This window comes from Ascidiella aspersa, chromosome 2 (assembly GCF_963924565.1).
Source record: "Ascidiella aspersa chromosome 2, kaAscAspe10.2, whole genome shotgun sequence".
In the NCBI taxonomy this organism is placed as follows: domain Eukaryota; kingdom Metazoa; phylum Chordata; class Ascidiacea; order Phlebobranchia; family Ascidiidae; genus Ascidiella; species Ascidiella aspersa.
The window spans coordinates 17296362-17319949 of record NC_139448.1 but is presented as its reverse complement, the minus strand read 5'-3'; the positions used below and the strand labels follow the sequence as shown (position 1 = coordinate 17319949).

At 36.5% G+C, this 23588-nt stretch overlaps 1 protein-coding gene across 2 annotated transcripts; it reads right to left on the bottom strand.

Annotated features, from left to right (window-relative positions):
* Positions 1 to 1714: 1714 nt before the first annotated feature.
* On the bottom strand, positions 1715 to 18616 carry LOC146164085 (lysine-specific demethylase 4B-like). Of its 2 annotated transcripts, XM_083382788.1 has the most exons (19): positions 18455 to 18616; positions 17871 to 17984; positions 14111 to 14287; positions 13510 to 13703; positions 11673 to 11826; positions 11049 to 11246; positions 10131 to 10255; positions 9468 to 9542; positions 8514 to 9004; positions 7797 to 7925; positions 7329 to 7474; positions 6548 to 6719; positions 5872 to 6011; positions 5449 to 5616; positions 4674 to 4871; positions 4352 to 4516; positions 4012 to 4131; positions 3232 to 3324; positions 1715 to 2713 (listed from the first exon to the last, which is right to left on the bottom strand). In XM_083382788.1, exons 1-19 carry the CDS (start codon positions 18578 to 18580, stop codon positions 2657 to 2659), a joined length of 3042 nt encoding a protein of 1013 aa, XP_083238914.1. In that variant the 5' UTR covers positions 18581 to 18616; the 3' UTR covers positions 1715 to 2656. The 2 variants fall into 2 exon arrangements, with proteins under 2 accessions (XP_083238914.1, XP_083238915.1); XM_083382789.1 differs by lacking the exon at positions 5449 to 5616.
* Positions 18617 to 23588: the final 4972 nt, after the last annotated feature.

The following is a 23588-nucleotide window of genomic DNA, read 5'->3' as shown; positions in this document are numbered from 1 at the left end:
AAAATAAAATGGTTGGATACCCCTTGTGCCTACAAAGGTTAGAGAATATTGTCAGAAACAGGATGACATGCATTACTAGATCGTGAGCAATTTTTTTCATAACTTTCCAAAATAACAATAACTTCTTTCGAAAACGATTGCGGAGCATTATTTCTATTTAAAAAATGTAACAAATTTAAACCTCAAAAAGTAAACAAACGCACATTTAGTGGGGTGGATTTAGTTTGAATAGTTCCTAAAGGGGTCCACGTAATAAAAAAGGTTGAGAACCGCTGACTTAACATAACATACGGGGCATCAGAAAGTTATAGAAACCAGTTTATCTTAGTGAAAGAAACAAACAGGGATATAAAGACCTTTTTTGTTTTAATGCTTATTGATATAGAAGTGTGAGATGGCACTGGTGCAAAAAGATACACTGTGTAGCCCCTTTTAACAGGAACGATCGTCTAATCCTTACTAAAAAAAATAAAAAAACACTCAGCCTGATTTGAACAGTTCAACTCTTGGTCGATTTGTTTTTATGTTCTTCTGAACAAGGTGACGTTGCACTCTTTACAGTCCGTTGAGTTGTGAATCGGCAATGAGCCGCGATCCTAATAGCGACCACCAAACACTTTATGGCCCACATTTACTAAAAAAGCAAAGAAGGTCACTTCACAACATTGAATTCATCAAATGACCACTCGTAGTCAATTTTTAAAGTTGAGTACATCACCACCGAAATGCTTATGTGTCAAAAAGCATTTTCTGATGGTAAAAGTGCGCAAAGACCACCAGAGTCTGGCGTGTTAACTGACAAGGCGGTAAATGTAAAGGCGCAATGGTTTCCAACTATCTATTGTGAATAGATAAATTATACAGAAATAGATAAATTAGACATCCCTATAGAAGCTGAATATCCACCTTATTTTAGTTACGGAAATACAGGCTGTAGAATTGGAACTGGACTAGGCACTTGGCAAAATCGTACATGGCCGTAGTCGGATTCGGGTTATTCTAACTGACTCCGCAGCCCTGCAGTCCATGGACCAATTTTATAGTTTAACGTTTTATTTTAAGATAATTGGCTTGGAGTTGCCGGGACTAAAGTTTTTATACAGGACTTTTTTCTTTCAAAAACGACTTGATTTTGACGATAGCGATATGAAAGAAATACGAAAATAAGGTCTATCAGTGCAGCCCAGGCAGTATGCGTACTTAATTTCGGCTCATTGCCGAAATTAAGGGAACCGGGGTTACCGGGGTACATTTGGCCCAAGTCGGACTCGGGTCTATTAACGGACTCCGCAGCCCTGCTGCTCGTGGACCAATTTTTATAGTTTAAAATTTTAATTTGATATCATTGACTTGACTTGGAGTTGACTTGCTCTAATAATGGCTCGGGCAATTGATGTGTTGGACTACTTTCGAAAAGACTCGACTCCGAATGAAGTTATTTTATACATGGCTTGACTGGGACTAAAGTCTTTTAAAAACGACTTGATCCTGACGATAGCGGTATGAAAAAAAAAGGAATACCAAAATAAGGTCCGTCCGTGCAGAACAGGTAATTTGCGCACTGCATTTCGGCCAATGGACAAAATTTGGGGCACCGGAGCACGTGATCAAAATGAAAGGGAACATTAGTGCCAGTATATAAGGTCGCATAAGTATTTTACTGTTGTTGTTTTCAACCTCCATACATATTGTAACAAGTTTTTTTTTTTATTACTACACAGGCTTAAATTCACGCTTCCCATTGCAGCGAATAATGAGAAGCCATTAAAGAAAATCAAGGTCTCTCAAAAAGGGAGCAGAAATGTCAGGTTTCTAAAAACGTTCCAGATATGTAGTAACTAATTTCAACAGTTGAATACATGGATCAATGGAAATGAACGTGTATAAGCGTGTTTAAGAATTTAAACAGCAAATTTGGAAAAGTTTTAGGTTAGGGTGATATAATTAAGAGTTTAAATCGCATTCAAGCGTTTGGATTCGATACGAAACACAAAAGTTTGATAAACAATGACAACCTATTGAAGTATCTGCACCCTCAGACGGAACAACAAAAACAACGATATACTTTCAAAAACGAAAACATAGTCTGAACGACAAATGAGTTCTGACTGACACGATCGCCTGTGCCGAAGATCATGGCTGATGTATTTGTGCTACGTGGCAAAACGGCAAATTAAAAGTTAAGTTTCAATACAATTAAAGCGTGCAAAATTGCTGCAGGCGACACCAGATCTTGGCCTCAATGGTTGCAAAGGAAAATGAAAGGGAAGAGGCGATCGCGAAGGTAATATAACTAAATTAAAATTCAAAGATTTCGCAATATGCTAAATACAACAAGGACACGTCTCACATCCTTATAAAAACACACGAGCCAATTGTTGGGAAAGAGAAATGGCAATATTCGCACACACAGTTATTTAAGTTACGTAAAATTCACCGCGTTTCGCTAGCTGTTTGAAGTCAAATCAAATTGTATAAATATATTACAGATCCTTTCGATTGTCAGACCACTGGAGAAGAGTATTATTTCGAGAAAGATATTTTAAGCATGATGTAAAATTATTTTACTACATTTGTACAACGCTTAAAATGCCAAACAGTTACTTGTCTTCTTTTTCTGCCACTTTGGAGACAATCAAAAAGTTTTTCTTGGTGTTCAAATAGCGGCCAAAGATGTTGATGTCATTTCCGAATCTGGCTTTATGGCTTTTGCCTTTCATATAAAAATACTTGCTTTTAAAGTGCGTCAAGACATTACTTCTATAAATGAGAAGGTAATACACCGTAAATATCGTCACGCTCATAACCAAATTGCCTAAGTCATTTTTTTAAGATTTTCAGAGTTTTTGATTTAGTCACTCCTTGTGGCCATCCCCATCCATAGAAAAAGTGTCTAAGTCATTTTTTGCATAAGCGAGTGGGAAATGACCTAAAAATGACCCAACCACTTTTTCTATGGATGGGGATGGTAACAAGAAGTGACTGAATCAAACACTTTGAAAATCAGTAAAAAATGACTTAGGCAATTTGGTTTTGAGCGTGACGATATGTAATAACCTAGGTTACCAGTTATCAGTTTATATTCTCCTACATTAAAATGTCATATGATGAAGTATTTGTAATATTTGATAAAGAACCTTAATAAAAAAATCAAACAAACGTTTTGTAAACGTTATTTAGGTTTACTGACAAGGGGTTGGTAAATAAGAATAACACCAAATTGTCACACACCATTTTGCGGCGAATTCTTGCGGGAACAGCTTCACCTTCGGTATAAACATTGGCTCGCTCGAGGTCTAGAATAGAACCGTCGTCAAATTTCACCTGCGATCAAAAAAACAATACATGCAAAAACGGTTTTACGTCACCACTGATACCTTCGATGTATGTCAATGGAAAAACATATTTTTAGGTTATTCTAATAATCTAGTAAAACTAATTTGATAGTACATTATATATGTCGTTGGTGAATCGAAATTATACTAAAATAGCCTATTATCATTTGTAAACTTTTTCCTATCTAATAGGAATTCTTTAAGATTTTCCTTACAATATTTTGTGACATATGTTTTTTTTTCATTAGGAAGGTAATCAAGTTATTAGCGACTAAATAAGTGTCCCTGGGAATAAAAATAATAATAATAAAAATGATTGATCGTCATTTTATAATATAGTTGACTTATAATCTGTAGCAAAAACAATCTTAAATACAGTTCTTAGGTGCAATAGGATAGATAGTTGCAGGCTGTCAATAAACAGCGTTTTTCCAAAAAATTAATTATGGACTGAAGTTTTAATCCTTGTGAATAAAATACTAGTTGGGATTTAAAATATTTTTCAGATATCGCAATGGAAAGGGCCCAAATTATTGCTTATATTGAGGTCCTCAAAACACAAAATTCCTAAATATTTTTAATTAACAAAACATTGAACGCATTCCAACACACATCACGCAATGAATTCATGACGGACGCCAAAAATTGTCGTCATTTTTAGTTATGAAGCGCGCACCTTGACGATCTGATGCACGCTGTGTCCTCTGTACTCGGCCTCGTATAAATCGCCGTCGGTCCACTTCACCTGCACGATTCCTCCCACCTCAGGTGTTAAGCCGCTCGTCCAGTCGTGGTTCTGGGAGAATAAAGAGAGATAGTGAGTGCTTCCAATTTGTCTAAATCAAAAATTTACAAAAAGGGCTAAATAAATAATAATTTAGGTTAGGTGAAGATAATCAAAAACATTGTTAACTGTGAAGTTCGACAAAGGATTTTAAATGTTTTTAGTAAATTAGGACCGTCGGAAAAAATATTCATTTCATGTCGGGTTAATTGTGCGCGACTGTTTGACTTACGACGATGTCCTGTTGATAGAGATTATCACTCCACGAGTTGTCCTTGAAGTTGACCTTGTAGTAATTGACGCTGTTGACCTGACTGACTATGCCCCTGTAGTACTTGCCGTTCTTGTGCTTGGCAACAACTTTGTCGTCTACATCCACAGGGGGCCCATGCTCTCCCTTCAAATAACATTATAAACGTGTTTTAGAACCAAACATACCTTATAAAATGATTTTTAAATATATGTAATAATAGGCGATTCTGTGTAAAATCTAACTATCAGTTTAAGGGGTTGTCACAATAAGGAATAAAGAAAAAAACAACACGGAAACTCACCTCAATGCCGGTGACTTTCATGAGTGAGTGCTCCTTGCAGTGGACGTAAACGGGAAAAGGCCAGTTGCCGGCCTCGATAGGGATGCCAGCAGCATGCGCGCAAGTCGTGTGGAAGGACACGGCACATTTACACGCGCAGCATTGAAGGCACACGCCGCTGGTCTGGTTGTACTTGCTTTCCCTGCAGTAGTGGCATTTCTGCGAGAAGACAAAACGCATCATGAGTTGTCAGTAGAGAAAAAAATAGGTCTTATTAATTGAGGAAGAACTGGCTTTGAAACATCCACGCTTTGCAACATATGTAATGAGGTCCAATCGCTAGTTTGTAATATATCTAATCACTTGTTGACCAATCTGTGGTATCATTGACAAACAAAGATTTATATTTCGAGATATCTACGCCAGGAAGGCCTAGGCCAGTGATTCTCAACCTTTTATGGCTTACGGCAACTCTTAAAAATAATAAATAGATTTTGGGCACCCCGTCTGGAATTTTCGTTGAGTATTTTAGTGAAATGTCACTATAAATGAAACTGGAGCAACACAATCAACTTGATACATGTAGTAATATGACATTTGATATAACGGTCTCTAATCGGACACAAATAGTTGTATCAAGAAGCTTACATATGAGCAAAATCAGATTCTCAAAAATTCTCAAATACCTATCGGCACCCTTGAGCTTTAAAATGGCACACCAGGGCGCACGGTTGAGAACCACTGGTCAAAGTTTTTAAATATTAAGGCGTTGGATCTAATTAGAGTAAGCATCTACCAGCTTTAATCTCGACAGAGTGACTTTAGAAACGTTGATTCCCTTCCTCTGCACCGTGTCATCAAAAAACACTTCAGGGATGGCGATGGCGCAGACGATGTGTGCCCATCCGTGACCGCCGCTGATGCGCTTTAGTGCGCCGCCCTTGATGCAGCACAATGTGCATTGCTGCAAATCGTCAAGGTTTTTATTACCAAGTGGAAGCTAGTAGGCTAAAGGCAGCAACGTATACTTTCGAAAAATGCTTATGAGCAAGCTTAATAAGACGATCTCTGTTCACTTACGTCAAAAAAGGTTTTAAATTTTTTTAAAATATATCTAACACAGAAAAAATTATTTCCAGGTAGTTAATGATGCTTATAGCAGTTCCCAAGTAACAGTTGTAAGGTTCCAAATTCGGTGAACGAATAAACGACAACCCACCGTGGTCCATTCGCGCTTCATACAACGGTCGCACGTCCAATGCGCCTTCTTCTTAGGTACGTGTTCGACACCGTAGCAGGAGGCGTGGACTTGCAGCTGGCACACACAGCACTGGAGCAGGGCTGATTTTCCGTCGCCTCCTGAAAAACCAATAGGCCTTTTTTAAGAAGAAAGGCAAATGGGCCTTATTTTTTAAGAAGAAAGGCAAATGGAATATAACAAACATCAAAGTACTGAAATTGGGCTTCTTCTGTAATATTTGCTGACCTGGGCTGTAGAACTTGGCGCACAGTGTTCTATTATTAAGTCAATGACATGAATGAATTAAGTGCACTCAACTTATGTTCTCAAATGAGTTGACCTGAATTAAGTTATTTAAACAATATATATAATTTGACTTGAATATGCCATAAAGGTAGGTGTACGTTTTTATTTGTGTTTATTAATGACATGAATATGTTTAAAAAATGTTTTCCCCATCAAAGTAAAGTTAATTTTGCTCTTTCAGTATGTAAAACAAATTTCGCAATTTGAAAGAAAGTTTGTTTCTAACAGAAGATAAAAAGGTCAAAACTGCCTGTTTTGCAGATATTTAGATGACCAAATCTCGGTCAAAGAACGATGTAAACAACACTTTTGCAGTCAATTATAACACAACAGAATAAAAACGACGTACCTAGTAAACGGCAGACGGCCAGAGGTGAAGGATGGTTGACGCTGGAAGCGAAACTGACCTCGGGAATGAGTGGGCGGGTTCTGTTGCCAGCCACTGAGGCCGCTTTGCCCGCTGGGACAGGGGGAACCGCCTGAGGCAGCCCTCTTGCAGTCAGGACTTCTTCTAAGGGCGTCTGAAAATTTTGGAAAGTTTAGCTTCTAAGATAAATTGAAATACTAAATTGTATTTTAAATTTGTACATCGGATGCTCTTGCTTTTTTTACTTGCTCGAAACCATAAATTTTGACCGATTTTGGTTAACCTTACAAATGGCTTTCGGTTGTACTATTGACATGTGTACTTGTGTAGCGTTTCACAGTTGTTGTTACCTGTTAGATTAAAAATGTGTTTAGAAATTTTCCTAAAAATGGCAAGAATCTGAAACGAACGAAATCGTAAAGTTTGTTTTAGTTAAGGGTCTCAGGACTGAAATGGTTGTTCAGCTGCAATGATACAGTTATAATCATTTTCTCATTTAAGCATTACCCGCGGAAATCTTGTTAAGTTTATTAAACTGTCGATGTTAAAAAGCTTTTCCTCGATAGTTGCAACACATAATATGGGCAAAAAACTGAGAGAGTAGAAAAAAATGAGTGTCAAAAGGGCTGCGATATTAGAACTAAGCGGGAAAGGGTAATATATATAGCTTAACGATACACTTGATTAATAATAACTAGACTCAATTTTGTTTGTTTTTTGGCCTTTTATATTCTGTCCATGTTAACCAGAGCAAAAAACGTACGCTCAAGTAAGGTTTGAAAAGTGAACAGATTGCGCAGTGGGGAACCAGCTTTGCGATGCTCGCGTTGTAATCCCGCTCCTCTTTGAAGCTAGCTCCCGACTCTGGGCTGGTCAGCAGAGCAGGGGGCATCGAGGATTCGACAGATCCTGCCAAAACATGAACTGGTTCGACTTACTTACTCTGGGGTATGTATCGAACTTCTTACAAAATATATATAATAATCTTACAAAATAATGCTGAGTATATTGAAATATCACTTCACAATCCAGGAATCATACTAAAAAGCTCAATTCAACATGGGGTATAATGCGTGTAAAATGGCGGGGTTAAAAACTAGACAAAATAGCTTTTCGGCGAATAGTGGTTACAAATTTAAATTTAGGTATAAAACGGTGGTTTCTTGGCTAGAAATTAAGAATATTAAATCATTTTCATAAAATTATTCAAAATTATTAGTGTCTAACATACTTTGTGGCGGCTCTTCAACTTTCTGTATCAAAACTTTCGAGCAAGCCTTCTTTGACATTCCCTTTCGTACCACTGGGTGTCGCCGTTTGATCGTCTGCTTTGAGCGCTCCTTCCGGTGCAGCTTCGAATCTGGGAACAGTTTTTACAAATATAGCATAAAATAATTTAATTAAGCCTTCTAAATTCTATACAGGAAAACTATAGTACTGATACTAATCAAAAATTGAATTAGAGCACTTATACACAGAACTAATTATAAAAAATCATATTGCGACGCTTGGCAGGCAGACTTCGACAACTAGATAATTCTAGTTTTTTAATTCATTGAATCAGAGCAAAATGCGGCTAATTCTAGCTCTAATCTAATTTGTGAATTGCTTGTGTGCTCCAGTTCTAGTTCTAATCTAATTCGAATTTTTTTTTTAATTGTACTTTGTCCAATGGTATTTTTAGTTTTTAGCCTTTCAGTTAACAAACACAGAATTTCAATTAAAACGCTTTGGTTAGAACAAATTTTATGTAATTGTCTAAAAAGCTAACTCTGTTTTTCTTTAGGAATTTGGTATTTCGAGTTCTAATCTAATTTTAGAAAACTCAAATAGATCTAATTCTAATTCTAATCTAATTTAGAAAAACTAAAATGCTCTAATTTTAACTCTAATCTAATTTTAGAAAGGTAAAATAAATCTAGTTGTCCAAGTCTCCTAGCAGGTATACCTTTCTTGATAATGAACCTCTCTTCGCCAACTTCTTCAAGGGCCAGGGACGACAGGGGCTCGCACTTGACCGTGCAGTTCGACCGAACCTCGTCGTCCGGTTGCTGCTGCTGCTTGTCGTCAGAAACCAAACGCGCCATTCCACCCGTGTCTGCTTCAGCAGCAGGCGTAAAGGCGCCGGGCGCGGGTATAGCATTTGAGGGAATATCGTCCATGAACGAAAAAATGGCGCGCGCCGAGGACATGCGCCGCGCTCCGCTTTTTACCCGGTCGAACACTGACGGGTGGCCTTGGAGGAGCTTACACTCCGGTGGTGTATCGATGCAAGAGGCGGAACAGTGCGCGTCCGTGGATTCGGCGGTGACGTCCTCGTACGCGGTTCCGCCTTTGAGTCGTTCCTGTTGCTGGGCGCTAGGCATGAGCGGCGACGTCGGCGACTTTTTCTCTGCTTTGGGGCTCTTCGATTTTTGCTTGTGCGGCGATTTGGAGGAACTTGTGAAGGAAAGAAGGTTGGATGTTAATGGGTGAATGGAAATAAAACGTGTACAAAAAATCCAACAAACACAACCTATTACATCAGATGTCTCGTTTGGGGCTTGTTAACACAGGCAGCGGTTAAACGATCCCAGAATGCCTGCAGTCGTTTAGGGAAGTTCATACTTTCTAGTATAACTTTGTATCTTTAGAGTGGTTCTAACTAAAAAGGTGTATAATATCAACATGATAAGTGTATAATATCAACATGAGAACAGATCAGTATGTGAAATCAGACAAAAGATACAAATCGTGTTTCGCACTATTTGGGCTAAAATAGAAACGCGGTTTTCAAGAATATTAATCAGGATGTGCGTGTGTCTGAGTGCAGTAAGATATTTATATTTAAGCCAGATTGCGAAACTACCATGATACCAGCACAAAGAAGTTGGGTAAAATATATAGCTACTATGCAACTTACTCTTTTGGTTTGTTTGGAGACCGTCTTGGTAGCGTTAGCTTTTTTCTTTTGAACTCAATTGATCCGTGAATTTTCCTAGTCGAGTACAACAAGTGTTAACTATGGAAAAGGTATAGACTTTAAATTAAGAAACATTGTTTTTTTCATAGTATGGATGCAAAAATGTTTTAGCTGAATATAGCGGATGACAAACTGCAACTGAGTTTTAAAAAATTAAAAAAGTTTCCAGTTTCAGATTAAGAATTGTAAGCTTTACAATCCATATTTAGCTATCAAGATCATTTACCGCATTTAAATTATACTTACACTGTGAAACGACTAAACTTTTTCTCTGGTCTTAACGAAAACGTTAGTGGAACAAATAAATAAATATCTATTTTGTATAATAATGGTTGTTTAAAACTCATAAACAACAGAAGCTATATTTATCAATTTCTATTTGGTTTTATCATGGCAAACACATCAGACTTGTTAACAGACGAAAAATATCGTTCGACAAAAACGTAAATTAAAAACGATTAGAAGTAATCTCACAATTTCGGCAGGTCGTTTGAGGAAGTAATAAAGCGTAAACATTAAAAGCGTCGTCTATATAAGCTAAAAATGCAGAGTGGCCTAGTAATATTATGTTCAGTAGAAACTGCTAGGGACAAAACACCTTACCTGTACTCGCCCACCTTTAACCTCCAGCTTGTGTAGGGTTTGGCGAGGTCCGGCTTGCTTGGGATCTCGTTGAACGAAAGTTTTACCTCTTGTCTCTTACGCATCCACTCTTCGTATTGGTCGGCCTGGAAAAGTCGATAACCAACGTCAACCTTCCTCATCTATTTACCGTATAGCAATTACAAAGGACTCGAGCGAATTGGTGAAGTTGAAAATCGCATTTACCGCAAAAAAGTAATCATGGTTTGAATGCGGCCAGCATCAGCAAAGATAACAAGTTAACGCTCTTAATGCGTGGGGGTTCAAATTATCACTTTAAGCCTCATCCATTGACAAGAGAAGTGCTGCATCGAACGCAGTGATAAAATTGAAACTACCACAATCCGAAGAAACACGTGAAACGGTAATAACATACTTAGGCAGACAACCAAACTGACAGCCGAATGTAGAGCTGTGAGTAAAGCAAAATACTATCGCATGTCTTGTTGCTCGGGTTCAGCTTATTATCTCTAGTTAGCAGTCCAGAGTTGGACCAATTGTCATTTGTAATTGTAATTGATGTAATTAATTGCAGTTTTTAATGTAATTGTAATCGTAATGTAACTGAGGCATTTTCATACTGTGTAATTCCAATTGTAATTGTAATTTGCTAAAATTTTGGCTCAATACATTGATATTGAGAAAATTGAAGTTCCCATGCCGAAAATTGTAATTGATATAATTAATTACATATTTTAATGTAATTGTAATTGTAATGTAATTGAAACATTTAAGAAAGTAATTGTAATTAAATGGAATTAATGTAATTGATCCAACTCTAGTTAGCACTAACCTAACCGTTTCTACCGCTATTGCAGTTTTGACAACCCACAAAAACAATAAAAAACATCGATGACGGGCGGTTGGTTGTCTCGTCACCTGAAAGATCTCGACGAAGACGTCCATGTCGATGGTGACCGTGTCGTTTCTGCAGGAACACTTGTCGGCGTTGCGGCCGTAGTTAATCCAGCGTTCCGAGGCGAAGTTGGTCGACTCGGCGCAGTTGTAACCGTGGTTGAAGCCGGCGTGGTAGCCGTAAGGGAATGTAACGATGAACTCGCCCGCCTCTTGCGTCATCTGACAAACCATCTCAATAATTATGTTGTTTGTCCGTATTAGTTGATTATTTGATACTGATAAATCAATTCTCATACAAACAGCAGTGTGTGAGCGGATAGTACTTTAGTGTTGATTGGCGCAATGAAATACCCATGTTACCCGAAACAATTTATACAGACAGTTTTATGAAAAGCAGTTTTTGGCCCAAATTTCTTTTTAGGACATTAAACAAGGTGATTGCCTATGGTTTCCAACTAATGGGTAGGATCAAAAATCATTGGATGGCATTTTTACAAGTATTACCATGCATGACAAAACTAACTTCATGGCTCAATACTAAAGTGTATTCAATGAATACTAAAGTGTATTCAATGACTTTTCCTAAGAAGTAATCGTTTTTTAATAATGAAAAAACAGGGTCTCCTACACGTAAAAAAAACTTACCTTGTTTACAGGAATTCCGTATTGCTTGAGGATATTGGGCGATATCATGGTCATTTTATGGCGCAAGAAAGCGAGACAGTTGGATTTGCTGTTTGGAAAAAATCCGCAGGCAAGTCTCTCCAGACGTTTGCCATGTTCTGGAGGCACTGAATACCTTGACGAAAATGAAGCGTACACAAGTTTATGTAATACTGTTAACTAAACAAAAGTTTTGCCTTATCATCGGGGTTTATATGCAATGAAATGGACAAAAAAAACTAAATTTGTGGACATAAGCAATACAATAGGTTGTTATTGTCTCTTAGTAAGCATCTCGTTTCAGAAAAGCAAGTTGAGGGTTCTTATTAATTTAGAATTTTAGTGGTTGAAAATGTTTAGTGTATATTGTTACTGTATTTTGATTAATTTTTATTTTTAACAACAGATATAAAACACATTTCTTGTTTGCTTTCAGAAAAAGAATATCATATAAAAACACATTTTGTGTTTGCATTTAGACCAGGGGCGTGCAACCTGCGGCCCGCGGAACCAAAATATGTGGCCCGCGGAGGGCTTTGATTTTTGGCCCGCACTACGAAAGATTTAGGCAACTGTTTTAGATAACTGTTAAAATATTTAAATTTCCTGACAATTCCTAACTCTAGGTCATCTTATACAGCATTTAAATTTTTAGTTCATTAAAATAACCACAGTATGAGGTGGGAAGTGATTTACCTATAATTACCGCCAACAGTCATTTTAACCGTAAAGCAAATTATGATTCCTCCACGAATAAAATCGCCTTAAACGATATCCTTTTGTAGTACCTTTGTTTTAAAACAACCATAAAATTGTCGCTGCAATAGCTAGTAACAGTTAATTACTATAGTTTGTTTATAACTTTGAGTCAAACTTTATAGGAAAATATCTTGGTTGACGGAAAACGAAAGTAATTCCAAAGTAATGTGGCCTGTTAACAAGATAAAACTATAAAAATGGGTTTTGGATGCTGTTGCGGAAAGTGTATGAGTTGTGTGAAAGTTGAATGTATGGATTGCCCTGAGCGCTGCAAATTTTTTTGTTCTTGAAATGATTTTAATATTGTGGTCCATATAGCAATATAAAGCATAATAAAGAATGGCAGCTTGATCGTTTTAACTCATTTGAAATGTTATTGTTTTTCAATCAATTTCAATGTTCATTTGAGTTGTAAAAAAAAGAAACAAATTTCTCTCTGCGCACAGCTAATAAGTATTTTTTTTCCCCGCAATCATCTAGATCTAAATAAGTTTCCACAGCTAAGAAAATTTGTTACTTCACAGATTGCATTGTTCGGTTGAACGTACGTTTATTATTTTCTAAATTGGGTTCATGAAATCCCCTCATCGCTCAGAACTAACTAAAGTACACCTGGAGAATAGACCTCGGGTTGCCAGCACTTAAATCCAATTGAACCTGGATAGGAATGTTTGTGGTTGGGAAAGCAAGCCACTGAAAACTTTCGTTAAAGTGATTTTAAAGCTTTTCCGTTAAATCTCATTAAACTAAAAACGAAACGGTTTTCTTTTCGTGGTAGTCACTAAAACGGGTAGTCGACCAGATATATGCAAGTGGCTCGTGGTCTAATCCGAATTCACAATTTTGGTCCGGCTGTAAAAGGTTGCACACCTCTGATTTAGACAAAGAATATTTTAATCTTATTGCAAGCAGAAAACGATAAGTTCCATAATGACACTAACGCCAAAAAGTCAGCACAAAAACATGTTTTGTAAGCACTTGATTATTTCGGCAAAAAAACAACAATTTTTACCGAAATTTACAAATAACAACATTTTTTTATATATTTTTTAAACTTTACCATGACTTAGGGGCTCCAAAGTGAACATAGTTGATGCTGTACAGGTCCATGTCCTCGGTATGCCAGGCGAAGGTAGTCTTCCACATACCAAAGTAAAGGTAGGCTGTGTTGACTCCTTCAATCTTGACCCCGCTGTCCAGTTCAATAACATCGAGCAGCGTGTCCAGGTGTGCCACATTCCACTCTTTAACACCCTTAATAAGCAATTACCATTTGACACCTAAATAGTGTTTACAAACATAGATTAAAAAACAGCGTTTGGAATTTTCATTACTATACTTCAGTAATACTTGCCTGACAAGTTAGTATTGATCCAAAAAAGGCGTCAAAAAATTCACAATTTTATGTGAAGTAGTGTAAAATTACAATAGCGAAAGGTCGAGTAGATCCACATCCTGTTGAAGACGTTTCAATACGCATTAACTGAAGATAATACAAGGTCGTATCGAAACGTCTTAATCAAGATGATGTCGATTTACTTGACCTTTTTGGCTTTGTAATTTATTATTAAGCTACATTACAGATCCGTGCATAGTGTATGCAGTACTATTGTTTTTTGAATTTATCTATAAAGACACATAAAAAAGTTTTCCAAAGCTACCTCGTCATACAGCGAACCACTGATATCAGCACCATAAATTGGTGGATTAAACGTAATGTTTTTCCAGTACATTCTCTCCAGCTCCTCGTAGCTCTCATGGAAAGGTGGCTCGTATCTTGGAGTGTTTGTCAAGCGCCGGAACTCTTTTACAGTCATTGGCTTTTTTTGAATGTTATACTAAAGAAATATATTTATCATTAGGATATAGCCTAATTCAATGCAAAATATTCAAAATTATGTAGTTGATATATGTACTTTTGTTATACCGAACTATTTATTATATACATTGAATTGCTAATACCAAGTACAAAATTTAAAAAATCAAATTTAAAAAATTTTGTTTTTTAGTGTTGTATCTTTAGCTCCTTTAGCATTTGAGCTATGAACTGTTTGAGTGTAGTACATTGGTACACCAATTCATGTTTCCTTAAAGTCTTGTATGTCACTAAATTCAACAGTTTTTCTTTTTTTTCTTAAAACAACAGTTTTTAACAACAGTTTTTCTTTTTTTTCATAAATTTCCATGTAGGCTACTAAAACGAGCAATCACAACCTTAACAGCATTCTAACAATCTCAGTAAGAAAACCGGCTGTACAAGCTACAGAAAGATACTGTTGTACAGCAGTGATTTTAAAAACAAAGCCGTTGGTGTTAAGGATAATGATCCTAAATTAAGAAGAAATAGGAAAAAGAATAACCACATAGATCCTTGGATATTTCTTATCGCAACAATGTTGACTTAGGGTTGTCTCGGAAAATAAAAGAATAGTCCTAGCGTCATCAGTTAATGGTAGTGGCAACCGCAAAGGCGAAGACAAAGAGAGGTCATATATACCTTATATTGGCAATTTGAAAATATTGATCAGCAAAGACAACACATTATTATCAATATATCAAAGAGTAAAAAGTGTGATACAAAAAATACAAATACATTTCAGCTCTAGGAGAAATACTATGCTAAAAACTTTTAGGTTAAAAAAAACGGTAAAGTAGAGGCGTGTAAAGCAGTGGTGTTCAACCGCTGATCCCCGTCAACCCTTCTGCCAGTCTGCCAAATATTTTCATTACAATTTTATATCCAATTGCAAAATGCAAGATGTTGAAGGCTTGTCTATTAAATTTAGAACTTCAACAGTTCTGTAATTGCAGCATTGTGGCCTAACATACAGTTAATGGTCTACTTTAGACTTTATCATACATCACAATGCTGCAAGTGTTGTACCCAACTGTTCAAAAGTGGGCTACAGCTTGTTTAAATCTTAAACTTTAAGACCAGTTGTATGTGCATGTGGAAGCTAAGAAGACTTTTAGTTGTCACTTTTGTCTTTGTTTTGAAATTTTACCGGTCCGTAAGCTAAAAAGGTTGCGAACCACTGGTGTTAAAGCATTTTTTAATACTTTTTTATCAGTAAAAGAACTGTGACAACCGTATTTTTAGAACTGTGACAACCGTATTTATTCGAGCTTTGTACGACCAAAAAAGTGCCCAAATTTGTTTAGTTTGAGCTATGTTACAAGGAAAAATGTGCCCAAATTAGTTTCATTCAAGCTACTTCGGACCAAAAAGTGCCCAAATTAGTTTTATCCGAGGTATGTGCAGAACAAAAAGTGGCCATATTTATTTTATTTGAGCTATGTACGACTAAAAAAAGTGCCCAAATTAGTTTTATGAGCTACGTACGGACAAAAAGGTGCCAAATTTAGTTTTACCAAGGCTATACAAACAACGATTTTGAGCTACACATACAACCAAAAAAGTGATCAAATTAGTTTTATTTGAGCTATGTAAGAAACAAAAAGTGCCAAATTTTGTTTTGTATGAGCTACATACAAGCAAAAAAAGTGCCAAAATTAATTTTGTTTGAGCTATGCTACGAGCAAAAAAGTGACAAATTAGTTTTATTCAAACTACATACAGAACAAAAAGTGCCCAAATTAGTTTTATTCAAACTACGTACAAACAAAAAAGTGCCCAAATTGTTATGCTGCACTATGTTACAAGCGAAAAAGTGCCTAAATTAGTTCTATCTAAGCTACATACAGAACAAAAAGTGCCCAAATTAGTTTTATCCAAGCTAGGTGCGGACAAAAAAGTCCCAAAGTTAGTTTTGTTTGAGCAACGTATGACCAAAAAAGTGTCCTAATTAGTTTACTTTGCGAAATAAGTGCGAAAAAGTGGTTCTTAACCAGGGGAGGTGCTCCCCTCTAAATAGAGTCCCAGCAAATTCTCAGGGCGTTGCAAGTACTGCTATAAATATTTTATATTTTGTGCAGTAATTTTTATGGTTACATGTTACGCCTGGTGTGATTTCTGCCTATATTCGGTGTCTTATGCTTTATTTTGGAATTGCACCCATGTGTAGTTTGTCCCGATCCGTCAGAAATTAGTGCGGTTCTAAGCAAAAAGGTCTATACAATTATGGCATCAAAGGGTAGGAGAGTATGACTTTTAAAACTTGAGGTCGCAGCAATGCACCAATTGGACCTTTAGGTAACTCCCGGCAGTAATAAATAGAAAATATTGGCTGAAAACTCACAACAAATCTATGAGGTACAATTAATACTACTTGACCTGCGCGAACCTAAACACTAACAAGCACCGTAACTCAAACAATGTACATTGATTTAATTATTATTTCAACTCTGGGAAATTCATGGTCCAGGTTATATAGGAACATTACGTCACACATTGATTTATTAGGGCCTAAAGCGTTTATATAATTATTAAATGAATGGACATTATTTGGGTTACGGTGCTGGTTACTGTTTGGGTTGGGATTGGTCAAGTATATATCATTAAATTTAATCTTCTCAAGCAGATTTGTTAAGCCAAATTAGTTCATTGTCCAAGACCTCAAAAGTCTAAAAGTGGACATTTTGATCCTTGGATTCCCTAATTGTCGTAGACCTTTTGGCTTAGAACTGCACTCGTTTTTGACGGATTGGGTGGTAGTTTAGTATTATTTTCCTTGCTTTATTCCATCAATTAATTATCTATTCCTTGGGAGAGGTGCAGCATCAACATCCCGCCAAATTTTGCAACCTGTAGCCACACCACCAAATTTATTGAGCAATGCTTTTGTCACAATATTTGCACCTTCCCGGTTTTTACCAGCAATAGTTATTGCTAATTGAAAAGTTTCTTTACTTATTTACGATACACAAAAAATTAAAATGAATTACCTATGAAAATCGGCCATAACTGCATGCAGCACTTCTTTAACAAAGAATAAACAAAGCCTAAAACAAGTAATGAAAGATAAACACACATACATGTTCAACAACTGTTACCTAGTCGCTTTTTAATGAGTAATAATATATAATGGCTTTTGCATCATAATACATTTGAAGCTATTACAGACTAACCTAATCTGTCAATCAATTATTCCAGCAAGGCAAGCTAGAAAAACAAATAGCCTGCAGTGAGGTTTGAACTCATGACATCTGCCATGGAGTTACCGTCGCTCTACCAACTGAGATACATAGGCTCAAAGGGAAGAGAGTCTGGAAACAACCATGACGCCAATGCTTGCTACACCAAAAAGGCTTACCAAAAGCAGTTACCCTAATCAGGATAATAGTGCAAGCTAGCCCAGGAGAGGCTATAAAAATGGTGATGTGGTTAATTCTCGACGTGCTAACCTTTTAACCTGTGTAGCTCAGTTGGTAGAGCAATGATTCGGGATGAGAGACACGAATCAAACAAAAACAAAGTGAATTTACAAAGACAAAAATCATTTACAAACACAAAAAGCAAACCTGGGTAAACAACCCCTTTTGTCCAGTAACTACTTGGCTGATTGGTGCAGGAATTACAAAGTTGTCAATATTATCATATGATTTTCTTGGCACCCATTCTTTTGGTGGGATGATCTGAAATAATGCATTATTATCTTCAACTCTTTATATAATTAAATAACGAATCTCGCTTATTATTTTTTATACAAATCTCGCTTATTATATTTTATATCTAACTTAACACCTATATAAACTATTGTTTTACACATTGATGTATATATTTGATTCATTATCACAGATAAAATGTATAAATAGAAAGAAAAGCTCCACACACACTGCATAAATTACATAGCAAACATAGGCTGTTTAAACAGAGGGTTTTGATAGTCACGTAGACAACAGCCTGCTAACTAATTTGGCAGCTAATATAAATTTGAGGCTCATGCTAATCCAAAAAAACAACAATAAATTTAAATAGGATAACTTTTTATACAAAATGTTAACATTGCATTTCCTGACATTTTGACTTTTAATGTTTTAAATACATCAAATTGATGTATAACATGTTAATGTTTCAGTAGTTTTAACTTCAACAATGTATTTACCTTTGCAATGCCGCCTCTGTGTGCACCCAAAGACTCCATGTAGTGAATGTATCGGTTAAAGTCTTTGAACTCCTCCATGGTAGGTCTGAAGACCATGATCCTGCACTCATGGTTTACTTCAGACATGTTATCACAATTTTAAAGCAACTCTTTAATTATTAATAATAACATCTTGAAAAAATAAATGTAAATTTAACAGCTTACAACAGTTGTTCCCAAACGAGGGTGCTACGGCACCGTTGTGACTTAGGTGCCATTTCTGATGTCCAAGGGTACCTAGAGACCCGATTGTATTTCACTCCCATCTTTGGCGTGGAATGTTTGCTCTTACCAGGTCAGTGCTGTCATTTGGCCTAAAATATCACTTGGCTAAGGAATTAACGAAACAAAAAATACGCTTTTTGTCATATATATCATCCAATTTTGGCCCCCCCAAAAAATTGTGGCGAATCTTTAGCAGTCACAAATTATGGGATGCAGTCAGGCCTAGAAATATCGGGATTATTTAACAATCTGACTTTGACTTATTGGTAAGCCTCTTACAGAAGTTTTTTGCATTTAGAAGACAGTATAACAAATTATATCATTCTATATTATGTAGGATTGTACTTTTTTGATTTCAATTTTGGTGATTGTAAAATTACAGTAACAAACCCATAATTGTTTGGAAGCATTGCTGCATATATAATAAGCTGTTACTTGTGTTTTTAATCCATGTGACTTTCCAGACGTATTTCCACATGTGTTTTTATTTAAATTTGCAAATGTTAAAGGACACATATAGTAAAAGTTTTTTGTTTCTTTCAGAGTTTAGATTTTTGCAATTGTAAGTGGAATTGCTGAATAACAAGGTTTGCATGCCAAAAATCTTTAATGGGAAGGCACTGCAATGCTATCAACTCGAAAAATGTATTAGATATTGGACATAGTTTCCTATAAAAGTAACACAACCTAAAAAACGTTAGGAAGTGGCTATTTGACTGGATCCCTCTTTTAACTTGCACCTTGATTTGGATTAAGGTTGGGGTTGGCGTTTGGTTTTGGGTGGTGATAGTTTTAAATTTAAAATTGATTTAAATTACTTCGTTAGCCGGGTAAATAACCTCATCCTCAGGAAGGCCTATTAACAACTAACCGGTTAAACTCTTTTAAGCTTGCACCTGTTAGTGATTATATGATGATTTGAACTACTTTTGTGTCTGGGTGAATAGCATCTTCCATAAAGCTAAACAGAAATTAAAATGTTAATGTTTATTTATGAAGAAAATGGGCGCTAGTGTAGATTCCTATCACAGCATTGAAACAATTATTAGAGCAAAGCCAAATTGGAAACTTTGGATAGAGACTATTTGCAGCTTGAAATTGCACGGCTGTAATACCGTTATTTGTAAAATTTGCACAGCAGAAAATGGAGACTATACTGAAAACCGTTAAAAAAAATGTGACGGAAGTTTTGCACGTTTGAACAATTTTTCATGGCTGACCACATTTTATGTTGATTTTACATGAAATGCGCAGATATGAACGTGGCTAAGCGGGAAACTGGGCGAGGGATAAATCCACGTGCAGGCCTTACTTTCCATCTGATTGCATTCCACTGCCTTCCCGCCAGAGATCTTTGGCGTGGAATGCTTGCCTAAAACTACGCCAGTGACATCATTTGGCGTGAAATATTGCCGGCCTGGTGAATTAACTTGGAAAAATAGCCGTTTTTGGCGTATATATTGTCCTATTTTGGCGTAGGATTTCAGCCCAAACAAATTTGGGCGTAAATCTTTGGCGGCCACAAATTATGGAATGCAGTCAGGACTTTCCACCCTCGGACCAACGCACAATATTTGGGTTAGGGTGTTAGTTAGTGTTTGGTTAAGGGCCAGATTGAAAACTTTGGATTTAGCGCAGAGGAGACGATTTTGCAGCTTGAAATTCACGGCTGTAATAACATTTCCGCCCAAATTTGCGCGGCTGTAATCACCTTATTTGTAAAACTGAAAATGGAGTACTATAGTGAAAACCGTTAGCATGACGAAAGTTTTGCGTGTTTGAGCGATTTTTCGCGGCTGGCCACATTTAACTTTGATTTTACACGAAATGCGCGGCTATGACCACGGCTGAGCGCTAAAATGCGGGCCTTTTTCCAACCTGGGTTAAGGGTGGGTCAAGTATTATTATTTAATAGTATTACTTAACCTACCCCAACCCTATAAGGATTGTGAAAGGGCGCTCTTACACTTATGTACGTGAAAATTAATAAAAAAAAAACTTTCTTTAAATGCCGCATACCATAACGCATATTGTTTGGGTTAGCGTTTGGTTGAGGGTGGGTCAAGTTATTATTAATAATAAACATAATATTACTTGACCACCCTCACCCAAACGCTAACCCGCACCCTAACCCAAACATTGTTTTTTGCATAACTTTTCACGTACATAAGTGAAAGAGCGCCGAAATTTCAACTCTGTATTAAATTAGGTATAAAAACAAAATCAATCCCGTACCCTAACCAAAATAATGTTCGTTGTGGTAGGACTAGGATTCTAGACCAGCGCCAGAAAACGTTGTCTTACAGCTAAAACTACATAAAGAAAAATAAACGCATATACATTATACAGTTAAAAAGCAACGGGTTGCATGCAGGTGAGTCGTAAATGGGTGCTCAAAATACAACAAAGAGGTTTTTAAATTAATAAATAGCATTTATTTTTTGGTTTTCTGTACTCGCATTTTTACTGATAATATTTTTCCATTACAGCGAACTTATCGCATACCCTAGCGCCAGGTGTAACGTTTTTTCATAATACAGTTCATCTTTATTTTAACAAATTTCGCTTTACTGTAGATAGAGAAAAAATGTAAGTACCAAAAGCAGACTGCAAAGTGTGCAAACAAATTACTAAATACTTAACGGTCACGGTTGAAATATCGATAGCTTTGACAATAGATACCTTATACGTTCTAGATAGATAAATTATCGAATTATGATGTTCGCCGTGGGTCACGTTTACAAACTACAGAACGACGGAACAGTATTGTGATGACTATAGTCAATGACTTGACTTTAGTGCACTAAGTTCACTGTTTTCAACTGGCTTAACTTGACCAAAGATATTCTTTTTGACTTGACGTAAGTCTTTTCGACAAGTGGCTTGGGTTGAAAAGAAGTGTTTTCATCAAGCATTTGTTTATAAAATTAGGTTTTATTTTAAGTTTTGCACATAAAACAATTTGCTTGCTATATGTTGCGTTTTTTATTATTTTTTTAGTCAAGTTTTTGCTCACAATTGAACGACCAACTATAACTATGGTTTACCGTATAATTCTTATGACAAGGGCTTGACTTCTTTAATTGTGACTTGACTGGCGCATAAGTTATTTTACAAATGAGTCGACTTGGACTTAAGTCATTTTAAAGTGACACTGCGACAGAATAACACGAAGCGACATTTTTACAAAGCGTTAATTACTAGGCTACAACACAACATCGCCCAACCGTAAATTGACATTACCACAAGACGCCACATTCATCTAATAACGGAACTGTTTTTCAGACGTCGATAAAATGTCCTACATACAAAATAAACAATATTTGAATATTTTTATGTCACCCATAGCAATTTATTTAGACACGAAGGCTAAACACTTACTTGACTTCAACATTAGCGGTGGATCAAAGATTTTTATTTGGGGGGGCATGGAAATTTTCAGATATTGCGTCCTAAACTTACATCACAAAACCTTGATCATGCCACTTGAGGTTCTAATCAAATTAGTGTGCAACTGCAGTGTAAGCGGTATCCCACAAAGCACGAATAATCATTGAGTAAAGTTTGGGCAAAATTTAAATTTACAAGTCGACGTTTCTGATTTGACAAATAAAGAGATTCGCACGATTTAAGAAACAGAATAAATGAAATTTACAGTGGCCGACCTAATTAAACTTTGTAGTTTATGAGTTTTTAATAAGCAGCCTGCCATAGTATATATAGTATATGTCCCTGGGAAGTGGGAACTATAGGTTTGTTTAAAAAACGGGGTCGGTAAAATAGGCTTTACTAGTTATGCCCAGGGCGGATCGAGGGGGGACATGGCCACGTGCCCCAAACTGGATATTTTTGTCCATTTTAACTTACGTAAATGCAAAAAAAATTCAGATCGCGAATCTGTATTATTATTTTTGTATGTCTATAAAAAAAGCCTATTTTTTTAAATCGTTTTGGCCCAAGGGAATCTTGGGTCTCATCACGCCCTCGAAAAAAATAATTCTTGGCAACTTAAACGATAAAACGCGTTTGTTGCTATGCGTGAATCAATAACACCTTTGTAATAGAACTATTGTTCTTAAAGCTAGTGCTTTATGACGTCACGTCGAGATGTAACTTTGTGACGTCACGTCTGAAAAAAAATTATGTCCCCCTACCCCAAAACAAAATTCCTGGATTCGCATGAACTTGCATGTCGTCTTCAGAATATTAGGCCTGTGCTCAGTTACCGGCCATCAACGCTTGTCGCATATTCGTTATGCTCAAGGGGTTGAGGCTTCGCTCTGATAGATGTCACAGACATACCATACCTCAACCGTTACCCTGATTTATTTGTCTAACCAAGTCTTTTTTTCTAGACTTGCAATCCACACAAACTAACTTCGTTGCCATTTTACGCTAATGGTGGCACAAACTCTTCCAGAAACGTTTCAAGAGAACAAAATGGTTGTATATTTTCTGACTTATAATTTTTTTGTATTACTTTAGCTAGGTTAGTCTGAGATTTTGTGATGCATACCTTAAATTCGGAATAATGGACGCAAATTTTAGTAATTTTCTTATAATCGACGTTAGGTTCTGACAACAAAGAAAAATAAAATTTGCAGCAGCTGTGTGTACAATCTATGGAATTGCAGAAATAACGGTCTAACTAACAATTGGGCATTAGGTGTGGATGAGGATAACCGTAAACGTAAACTGTAATTTTTTTGACCTAACAAAGCACTTTTACAACAGAGTTGACCTAACGAAGCACTTTTACCATAAATATTTAGGAACACAGGTATAATTTTCAACGAATTACTCTAAAATGTTAGGTTTAATATTAGCAATTATTTTGTGCGGAGGAAGCCAAGCGCAGACCAGCTGCAGT